Here is an 11,868-nt window from a genome sequence, read left to right as displayed (position 1 = left end):
GAGTTCGAGGCCAGCAGCCTGGTCTACAAAGGGAGTTCCAGGACAGGCTCCAAAGCTACAGAGAAACCCTGTTTTGAAAAACCAAAAAAAAAAAAAATGCATTTTCTCTTGGCCAAGAATAGCTCCGATTCTTTTGTGCCCTGATTTCTTCTTTAAGGATGCTTTTGTTTGCTCGATGTAGACTACAGGGCATCGTCATCTCATTTTGTCTCTCAATAATCAGCATCACGCCTTTGCGAATACCAGCTCTGTAACTTAACTCGGATCTCCTAAAGAAGAAAAAGCAGTAACTCAAGAGGACATGAAGGAAACCCAAGTGTTGCAGCAATAAACAACCATGGGTTTAAACCAATATAACAGAATAGGCAAGGAGTAACAGGATGTGCTTATAAGTTTACAGTATAAACCCCAAATAAACATTCCAAAGTTCACTGTGAAAATACAGGTTTTACTCCAACATTCCATTTTCCAAAAGACCTAGCCAATGAGTGGTGAAGGAGACATTCAAGAAGAAAACCAAGGGAACAATGTCCCAGGTAAGATGATGGTGCTGTGGGTTATTCCATGAACAGAAGCAGAAAGGCTTCTATGTAGGAGGTAGAAATGACCACAACTTTGACCGTTATCTAGAAGCATCAAAGAACTTAGATTTGAAAAACATGGGCAGAGATTTCACCTTCCTAGATAAGGAATACTGGGAGAAAAGATCAAAGATGAGGTGATAAATGGTCTGAGTATATGATGCCTAGCCCTACAATAGACGCCTGTGCATTCACCTGGAATGTTAAGTTTCCTCCTTGCAATATACTGCTAATATGGACCCCCCTAGAATGGACTAGAACACAGACTCACCAATGACCCAGAGGCCAGATACTGGAAACCAGAGATGGAGCAGCCAAAAACTAATACAAAAATGTGAAAGCTGGACAGGGGTGGTGTGTGCCTTTAATCCCAACACCCGGAAGGCAGAGGCAGGGAGACCTATGAGTTCGAAGCCAACCTTGTCTACAAAACAAGTTCTAGGACAGGCAGTGCTACACAGAGAAACCCTGTCTCAAAGGGGGGGGGGGTTCAAGTTGTTATCATTCCTACCAAATGCTCTCAAGGGAGTGAGTGAATAATGGCAGAAAGAGAACCTACAGGTATGAAACTATAAGGGAAGTGCACAAGGGTGCTGAAGGTGGTTCTGAAAAGAGAAATTTTTACGTGGGTTGGGAGTAAACCTAAATTTGTAGTAAATGCAAAGTGTGAAATGGCCTATGCAACAAAATGAGTTATGGTTGGCCCCAAAGTAGTTCTAATTGGATAGATAAACCTCTTTCCCTATCTTTATTTGCATGAGTACCAACCAGCTACTTGGGCCCACCTGTAAATTTTTATTAAGAAAGAACCTAGGCGCTGGGTGGTGGTGCTCAGGGCCTCGTGCACATGAATAAACAATATACCAACAGCAGAGACAGCAGCACTCAGTCTGTCCCTGACATCAGCACAGTGGGACACAACATTTTCATCATCAGCTAAGCCTGGAAAAGTCTAATATGCTAATGACCACTCTCCTTTCAGAGGCTCTAACACACAAGAAAGCGTCTCTGGTCACAGCTCACAATTCATGACCCCAAAGAAGGCTTGGACTACATGCGTTCCAGTACCTTCCTAAACACTTAGTTTCTCTCCGAACTCACTATGTTGTATTTCCTGTCTGTACCAATTTTTCTAAACAAGGCACATGCCTTCTTGTGAATCTCCAATTTCCCCCGTTTATTCACTGAACAATTTCAATTGTCTAAAATGCGTACTTGGATAGTTGTTCAACTTAAATGCACTCCATGGCCACCTTTTTCTTCATTGATAAAACATTTGCCTAGCCTTTTAAAACCTAACTGAATTTAACAGTGCTAAAAAGTTTCCAGAACTGTTAAGCTTACCTAGGGAAAGGGGGCTATTTTGAATAATAAAGTACTAAACTGTACTATTAAATTCTTGGGATTCAAAAAAAGAAAAGAAAAAAAAGCCCTCCAGTCTTTAATGATGAAAACTTGGGAAAATATAAGTTGAAGGAAGAAGGTATTTTAAGAACATACTGAAACTCAGTGTGGTGGTGCACACCTTTAATCCCAGCATTCAGAGGCAGAGACCAGTGGATCTCTGTTGAGTTCAACCTAGCCTATTCTACAAAATGAATTCCAGGACAGCCAGGGCTACATAGAGGAACCCTGTCTTGAATTTAAAAAGAGCAGATTGAGAAAAAAAAATACTTTGTTACTTAATACTGAAACGTTATATTCCGTATCAGCTTTCCCAGCATGCTATTCTGTAGGTTCATTCTCGTTTGATCACTTCATGCTTGACACTAAAGCTCACTCTCACAATGACTTTACATTCACTACCTAAAAAGAAATAAATGCCACTCAATATTGGCAAGCCTTTTCTCTGGAAATCCAGCAGAATGACTGAAGGAACGTCTATGGTCAATGTTCTACTAAGGAGAGAAAATGCCCACTATTCAGGTATTCCCTTCCACATTGTCTCTACCCATTCTGAGTGCTAGGATTACATGTGTGGGCCATGGCTCTGCAGTGGCATTCTCACCTTGCAGTGAGGACTAACAAGGGCGGCCATGAACCTCTCTGCTACCACATCCTCTCAGAGTTTTGCTAAGATTCCGTCCAAGTTAGGAGTGTTCCTAAGAAAACTGTATGGAAACATCCCATGAAGAAAAATTATTCAGTTGTTTAAAAAAATATAAATCAACGATGAAAACCACCTTTATTTTAACATTAATAAATAACAGTGGGCTTACCAAATGGGAACATTTTAATGTGTCAAGTTTTATGCATATTAAAAAGAAACTTAAGATGAAACCAACTACTCAACAGAACTCACTAGGTCCCCACATAAAACTATAATGTTTTCATAATTAAACCTTTAACATTTCCAAAAGAAATGAAGTTCATTCCTTCACCACGCTTGCTTATTTAGAGTCCCAGCAATTTCAGGGAAGTGATTTCTCTCTCCTGCAAGTCTGATGCTGTACAGGGACACACACATCCATGTGACCACAACAACACAGCTCAGGCTAACACCGTGAATGGAACGGCATTACGGTATGTCCAAAGAAAACAAAACAACAATGCCAATAGGGCAAACAGAAATGAAAGTAAACATCCGAAGGCTGCTTGCTTCCAGTACCGACTCCACCTGTGCTTCGGACGAGGCCGTAGGTGCTCCAGAAGCAACTCCTACCTCGCAGCACAGGTCTGGTGAATGAAGCTAAGCTACAATTAGATACGGAACGATCAAAAATCAATCATAACTAATACTGTTCATGAAGACTAATCTAATGAAAATAGGATCACTAGATAATGTGAAAAATACAGACAAATCTGCACAACCCAATGCCTATAAATAGTAAAATCAAAACATATGACTTCCTTATAGAAAGTGTCTCATCTATGTAACTATAAATGTTAAGGATTCTTGCATTTTATAAACACAAGATGGGCTCACTTTGATGATACCAATTTTAAAATTTATAAAATGTCTAAAAAATTCTTTCCACAAAAGTTTATACAGTTTAAAGCTATACACCATCCATAAATCTCAGAAAATGGGAAGAAAAAAATCTTTATAAGATCACATACAAAAGAAGAACTGAAATGTGATTTTATTTAAGGCAATACTGGGCTACTTCACAAACCACCACCTTGAGTATTTACACTGCTCCACTACTAGTTTCTATCACATTGACAAAGGATACTTTAAAATACCAATGTTGAAAATCTTCAATGTAGTAAAGTCTTTATTCACATTTCCATTACATTTCATGGACTCAAAGTAACTATCCAATTAGAAGCAATGGAAAAAGGAAAAAAAATCTGCAGCTCTATGAAACTACTAAAGAATCTGCTCTGATTTCACACGAACACCATCCAGGAATGGAGGATGGCAAGTTCCCAAAGCCGAGTGTTGCAATGTGCCTACCGTGCGAACCAGCTTGACATCATCTTGTAAATGTTTATGTTAAAAAAAAAAAAAACCTATGGCAGTTTCTAGTTTTAGTTCAAAAAGTTCTTAATTTAAAACAATAAAAGTTTAAAAACTTGATCACTTCATTAAAATTAAAATTGCAAATATAAATGTATCATTTACTTATTTAGACTTCCAGACTGCTGGTGGCAGCAAATGATTTACAATAATAAATATATACAAAAAACTATCTACAGATAAAGAGTACTGCTATACACGAGTGGTGATCTGCTGAGAAGACACCAATCCCACAGATAATCAGTAGAGTTCATGGAAAGGACAACAGGGGACAGAAATCTGAGGCTTAACTCAATTATTTACAACAACTGAAGTATTGATTTTGCCCGAGTCCCATAGGGATAAAATAAAGTTCTACATGACAAATGTCATGGCTTTTTTTTTCTCCTCATTTTTTTTAAAGCTAGATTAATTCATGTCAACAAATTTAAAAGCTCACAATTACAGCATGCTTGATGGCTTTCTAGTTAAAATAAACTACAAATGATACGCATTTATAGTACACGAGTCAGCTTTCAGTCCTGCCCTCTGCCCGTGGCTCTACCTATGCTGACGTCTCTCAAAACAGTCCTGTCTGGAGCATTTGATCGCACTTCAAGCTTTTTTAGGCTCACAGTAGGTTTCATTTCCTGAAGCTGTTTTAGGACAAGCTCAGTGCAATCTTTAAGAGTCTTGTCTAAAACAATCTTTACATTCTCACTGCACGGAAGCTTGGAGGGATTGGCAAACCGTACAAAGAGTTCGCTTTCTTTACAAGAACAAGTGGGATTCCCAGCAGTCACAGTGCTCTTATCAACATTTCTTCTCGAATGTGAATGGGATCCTCTTTTACTTCCACTGTTTGAATGGTCTCTCTCAGTATTTTTCTTCTGCTTCACTGCAGACTCTTCCAGAAACTTCAGAAATGACACTTCAAATCCCATTGGCTTGAAGGAGCTCCAGTCAAAAGAGGCAGGATGCTCCTCCGTGGTTTGAACAGCCACAGCAGTTTCTTCATCCTTCCGTGTATTATTTACCTCCAATGGTAATTCTGGCTCAGTTTTATCAACCTTTCTTTTTTTATTTTGCACAATGCCTTTTTCTTTATTAACTCTCTTCAAATTACCTGCCTTTTGTTTTTCTGATGGGCAGGAATTATTTTCCTGAAAACCATTATTTACCTTTAAAGTAGTATTAACTGGAGTTTCTACATTTGTGCTATCTTCATTTATTAATTTTGTAATAAATAGTTCTGTTAGCTCATCCATTTCATCTTTCTCGCCCTTTATACCTTCTTCCTGTGAAATGGAAGATGCTTTTGAATTATCGTTTTTCTCTAACACAAATGCATCAGGATCTTTTGTATCATCTTTACAATCCTCTTGCTGAGAAGCGTCCTTTCCTTGTGGGTTGCCATACCGCTTGAATACAATAAGAATATTGCGATGTTGTGATGTAAATGCTTTGGACAATTTATGGCACTTATAATGTCTAATGATATTGCTTTCACTTGTAACAACAGAAGTACATCCCTTTATCATACATGGGTACTGCGTTACAAATTTGCTTGTACACTCTGACAAGGCATCGTTTCTAGCCTTTATGGAATATACGTGCTTTCCACGTTTTAGAGAATAAGGCTTATTTTCTTCAATCTGCACAACTTTTGCACTCTTGTTTTCAAAATTACTTTTTTTCTTTCGCTTGGTCTTAGGCATTTTTATTCCTTCTTTCCCAGATCTGCTGTGTTTTGATACCCGATGTTTAGGCTTTGATTTTTCTTGGTTTGCTTTACTTGATATATTTTCCTGACCAGTTAATTTTCTTGGCCGAATCAGATGAGCCTTATGTTTGTCATTATGCTTATTAAAGATGTGCCTGAGGAGATTAGACCGAGTTGCATATATCCGGTCACAGCCTTCACAGTCACACTTGTATATGCCATCTTCTTCTGATTTACCTGTCCTTGTTCCAATCCCATGGTCTACCTCAAGATGAACAACATAGCTCAGATATGTTGTAAAAAAAGATTTACACTCCAACTGATCACATGGAAATTTGCCAACATCCACAGCAGCAGTCATGCTTTCAATTTCCTCAAGGGTCATTTCATGAAGTTTCATGTAGTGCTGTATTAGGCCAGTGATCGCTTGGAAAATTCTAGAACAGTCACTCACCTGGCAGCGAAATTCTCTCATTGATTGTTTAGTTTCAGTTTCTTCACTTTCTCTGCCAGCTTCACCTTCCTCTTCAACCTCTGCAGAAAATGTAGGAAGATTTGATTTATGTACAGCCTGGTAATGAAGAATCAAGTTTTGCTGTATTGTAAATGCAGCAAAGCATCCCTGGTGAACACAGCAGTAAGGTCTATATGGACTGTATCTTGCTGGAAACTCAACAGACTGGGAGACTGGGTTCTTTTTTTTTTCTTCCTTTTCTTTTCTATGCCTCTTATTTTTCCTTCCTTTGGCTTTCAGGTTTGTGAGGTTTGTATCATATTGTTCGACAGTGACTGTGAGAGGTTGTGAAGAACTTTCTGGTTTCTCAGGACTTTTTTTTTCTGTAAGTTGTTTTTCTGGGATTGCTGCTACATTGCCAAGGGCATCATCTGTCCCTGCTGGCAACACCACGACAGGCTGTAAGTCAGTTTTTATCTCCTCTGTTACGAGTGCCTGTTTTTTCACTTGAGGAATTTGTGGCACTGACAAATTTTCACTCTGAGATTTTCTTCCATATGGCCTTTTTATTTTTAACTTTACCATTTCTTCTGTTGTGAAATGATGCACCAACTGACAGTGTGCCCGGAGATTAGAATTTCTCGTAAATGTTTTGGTACATGTAGGTACTACACATTTAAATGGAGCAAATTTTAACTGGTTCTTCTTAATCTCAAGAATCATTTCTTGAGTATACTGGTGGATTTTACCATAGTGTTTGAACAGGGCATCCTTTGTCATGGCACTATAGTTACAGTCTTGGTTTTGACACACAAATGGCTTATTAACTCTGTCATTAAGCTGGATATGTATCATTTCAGAAACTGGCTGGACTGTAATATTTGGAGTTGATTTAGTAGGAGTAGGGGGCACTGTTACTGATGTGTTTATTAGCGTACACTGGGAAGCTGGAGTGGAGAGGTCAGTTTCTAATTTTAAGTTTTGCAAACCTTCTAAAATGTCCTGTATTTGATCTTCCTTGTGTAACACTTCAGACTGAGGAACGATACTTTTTGTTGGCATTACAGTTAGGAAAGAGGAACACTGAGAAGAATCAGGTAACCGGTTGTCTTGGGTAGGGCTTACTGAAGGAAGCGGCATGCTGTAATTTATCTGAGCATCCTCTGGTGTCTCACCAGTACCCTGAGATCCACTTTTTACCTCGAGTATTTGAGAATTCATAGCAGTTTTAATAATTTCAAGAGTCTTTTCAAAGTTCTGTATAACATTGTCTTCAGAAACCTGCAAATCACAATGCACCGATGTGCATGAACTCAAAGCCATCATTCGGGAATCACCATTTTCTGTTTTTAATGTTAAAGGGGTTAACGCTGTGTGTGATTCAAGACTGGCTTTAAAGTTCTCTTTTACATCAGTCATAAACAAATGATTGTCAATGTTATTTAATTTCTGTGTAAGATTTTCCACCAAAACCCGAGGTTGACAATTTGGAATTACTTCTGGACAAATATTGGTATTGGGAACCTTAAGGTTCTCTGATGTGAGTCCCACTGTCAAGTCAGTTGATGCCACATTCTGAGAAGCACTGGGTACAATGACTGGAGAAGCAGCCTTTTTTCTTCTCTTAGATGCACTGTTTCCTTTTTTACTCAAAGAACTGGATCTTGAATTTTGAGGCCCACTTACAACAGGAATATGTGTGCTACTGCTGGTAAAATCTTGCGATGGCTCAACAGAAGCAGTGAAGGAATCAGCGCACAACCCATTTTCAATAGTCTTTAGCAGTGAATCATTTGTGGGGAAGATAGGCAGGTTGTTACATTCCTTGATGGTGGAAGTTTTGGAATTTGGTGTTCTATTCTGGTCAGTTGGTGAACTGTCTGGGTGGCAAACAGTCTGTAACAAGGGTGTCACAGTTGTGCCTGGCATCCCTGTTGAACTTCCTTGTGCTCCATCCGTGACACTGCCTACAGGAACAACCTGAGAAAGCATTTCAGCACTCTCAAATGTGCTGGGAATGCCAGCAGTTTCTAAAGCCTGCTTAATAATTTCACTGCCTTCCTGACTAACACTGGTATTAAAGTTACTCACATCACATCTAGGAAATGCACTTGGTAAAAGTGATGAGCGATTTTCCACAGAAAGAAGTTGCAGGAAGGATGGATCTTTAAAACAGGCTTCGGGATTAAAGGTAGATTGGTGTGGCTGCTGCATATTTACTGCACTTGTAGAGAGAATCGTGCTGGCCAGAAGGGAAGGCTGTCTGTTGTTCTGTAAAAGTTCCTGTGCAATTTCTGCTCTATCCAGTGGTTTGCAGTAGTCCCGTTTAGACAGGTGTCCACCCAGGGACCTAGGGTTCGTGAAAGCCCTGTAACACCTGCTACAGATAAATTTCCCATCTCTGATAATTGCAGGCCACTTAGCCCTTTTGTTGTGCTTGGGTTTTCTTTCCTTCCCGTTTGGGCCTCGACCACGGTCCTTTTTCACCTTCTTAGATGCGGGCTGCTGTGCGCCGGCGCTGCTGCTGTCATCTGAAACACTCGCTTGGGAAGGAAAAACCCCATTCTCACTACTGCCTCCTTTTAGAAAGGAGGAATCCATGTTTCCTTCCGTCTGCGAGGGATAGTGATTTGTACTATTTTCCAGTTGGGAAAAAACAGAATTATTCTCACTGTTTGCTGGTGAAGGGAAGAGAGAGCTGTTTTCTGTAGGTAAAGGAAGGAAAGGATCTGAGCCGCTGTCAATGTTCAAAGGCAGAACTGTTTTGGTTAGATCTTCCATTTGTGCTGGCAAGGCAGTACTAGACAAATTTTCCATTTGTGAACACAATATACCATCTTGTCCATGCTTGTCCTGAGAAGGTAGGTTTGGACTTAGGACACTTTCCACTGAAGGTAACAATGGAGATGATACATTTGCTAAATGAGCTGGAAAAATGGAAGGCGAGACATGCTGCAACTGGGCTGAACAGGCAGGATTCCCATTGGCTTTGGTCTGTGGTGTAAAAAAAGCATGATTAGAGCTGCTCACTTGGGATGGCAAAAAATAAACACACTTTCCATGATTTGGTGTATTTAAGTTGTTAGATGTCTGACCTTTTTTAGTTTTGCGCTGCATTTTAAAAGCAGCATATTGGTCAGGGTGTGCTGTTTTCATGTGTTTCCCAATGCTCTGGGAGGAGTTATATGTTCGAGTGCACCCCTCGACCTGGCAGCTGAATTTCTGAGCTGGAGCTTTTGGAGGTACTGAGGGAGCTCCCAAAGAACTGCTCAGGCTGAGCTGCGATGGGACAAACGCAATGCTTTCCAGTGTCTTCAGAGGTAAATCGTAAAGGCTGGGAGATGTCTTCCCATCACCTCCACATTCAAACTTGGAAGTCTGTGAACTGTCCAGCAGTCCTGCCTGACTCTGTATAGAGAAGGTCATCAGTGTGTTCACCTGTCTTTCTAAGTTCTGTGGGTTAAGATCTCCCATCTTCAGCGATTCGGAATTTGCTAAAGAATCGTGAGCCATCTGGGCTTCACTTAGGTGCCCATGCTGTTTCTTCTCTTGGAGACATGGATGACACAAACCGACAGCAGCACCTTCACCTGGCTTACGCAAATCTGTCACCAGTGGCTCACCAGTGCCTTCCACAGCTAGGTTTTCTTGCTTGCCAAAGTCACCCTCAGTGCCATGGTTGAGGGACACCTTGATGGACACAGCCACTTCACTGGTCTGAAGAACAGCAGTGTTATCAGGGTTTTCCAGACCATTTGACAATGGTATGTTAGCTTGCCTGAGTTCAGAGGCAGAGAGCTGGCCCGCTTGGCTTTTCTCCCAGCCATCACCTCTTCCTGCTCCTGAGCCCTTTTCAGTGCTATTCTTCTCTGAAGGAAGCACTGCTCTTTCTTCCCCAGTGCTCCCTTCTGGGTTCCGACTCACATCATTTCCAGACAAACTGAGCTGCTCTTGAGAAGGCAGCACGTTTCCCGGGGCACTGTGATCATCCACATGCTTCTCCATCTCACTCTGAGAACGGTAGACCTTTCCACACCCCGTGACCTTACAAGTGTAGGTATTATAGTGCTGTGCCTCATGGTCATACAGTAAATAAGCCTGGGAAAAAATTCTGCCACACTTTGGAAATAAGCACTTTGCTCTAAAGACCTGATGCTCCTTTCGGTGGGCCAACAGCTCTGCATAGCTATTAAAGCCAGCCTTACACTTCATCTGTATACAGATGTACGGCTTACTGCCGCAGTGCATCTGTAAATGATCATTGAGATGAGTGACACTCACAAAATGCCGTCTACAGTACTGGCAAATGACCTTTTTGCTTTGCATTTCAAGAAAGCGTTTGGCATCTTCATTATCCTTATGACCTTTTACATGAGCAATTAAATTTTTGAAGTACTTAAAGCCCTTTTTACAAAAAGTTACAGGGCAATTAAATTCATTAACGGGTACTGGTTTCTGGACAGGGATCGCCTCTGGCTCATATGATTTATCTTTGTCATCGTTCTCATCATCTGAACCATCATTGTCATTAAACACTATAAAATCTGTCGAATAGAGACTATTCTTTTTTATGGGCCGTTGTTCCTGTTTGGCCACATTATTAGTGTTAGTCTTTTGACTTTCATGGGTGGCTGTGATCTTGGGAGGCCTTCCCAATCTTCTTAATGGTTTCATAGCTGCTAGTCTCTCTTTACTAGACTGTTTAACATGCAGTGTGACATGAGGGACAAAAGTTTCTTTAGAATTAAAATTCTTTGCGCATATGGGACAGCTGTAAATCCCATCTTTGTAATGTTTTTGAGCATGCCGTACTATTCTGTGTCCAAGGAATTCTTTGTCACATAGCACACAATACTGCATGTAGGCTTGCCAATTCCTAAACCTAGCAGATATGAACCCCCTGTCCTTCAATTCTTTTATGTCCTTCTTTTGCTTATCATCACCAGTATCCATCAGGAGGCCAGAATTGGTGCCGAGCCCACAAGAAACCCCATTCACAGATGCTTCTCTGCTTTCATCCTGGTAATCTACTTTTTCATACACTTCACAGTCATTGAGTTCATCAATTGAAGACACAATAGACGCCTCTTCTCCCATTAGTGCAAGACACTGTCGTTTTAAGGTTTTCCAATCCCAAAATTCCGGATCAAAGGGCCACTGAGTTTTCAAAACAAGTAAGAGTTCACAGCGTAGAGAATTTGGTATAGGAAGATTCTCTTCATCATATTTCTGGTCTGGCTGGTTGTATAACATCTCCACAGCATAATATGCGTCTACAGTAGGCTCAATAAGAAATTCACTCAGTTGACAAGCACGTTTCACTTCCAGATCATCAGGCAACAAACAGGAAATGGTCTTGCAAACTGATATTTTCACTTCAGTATTTTCTGTAGATTCCAAGCGAAGAGCTTTCACACATAATTCTATGCAAGTAGCAAGTCCAGCCCCTTCAGTCTGTAAAACAAACAAAAACCAGAAAAGGTTAATCACAGATTCGTCTGATATAGGCAAACATAGGAATTATTTCACTTTTCAGATCCCCTTTATACAGTAGGTCAAAGGGCAGGAGAGACGGTGAAAATTCTAGAAAAGGCTTGTGATATTTAGAGAACTCACAAGACAATGGGGGAGGGAATGAATTTAAGAAAGGATGCAGAGTCGGAGAATG

At 40.4% G+C, this 11,868-nt stretch overlaps 1 protein-coding gene across 2 annotated transcripts in view; it reads right to left on the bottom strand.

The window, feature by feature from the left end:
• Positions 1–3,638: 3,638 nt before the first annotated feature.
• Znf292 (zinc finger protein 292) overlaps positions 3,639–11,868 on the bottom strand; it is a 66,503-nt gene continuing 58,273 nt past the window's right edge. For both annotated transcript variants that reach the window (XM_075971219.1, XM_075971220.1), the window contains one exon: positions 3,639–11,654. In XM_075971219.1, coding sequence (XP_075827334.1) covers positions 4,560–11,654 — 7,095 coding nt within the window. In that variant the 3' untranslated portion in view covers positions 3,639–4,559. The remainder of the gene's footprint in view (positions 11,655–11,868) is intronic.

This window comes from Microtus pennsylvanicus, chromosome 5 (assembly GCF_037038515.1).
Source record: "Microtus pennsylvanicus isolate mMicPen1 chromosome 5, mMicPen1.hap1, whole genome shotgun sequence".
In the NCBI taxonomy this organism is placed as follows: Eukaryota; Metazoa; Chordata; class Mammalia; order Rodentia; family Cricetidae; genus Microtus; species Microtus pennsylvanicus.
This window is presented reverse-complemented; position numbering and strand designations above follow the sequence as displayed.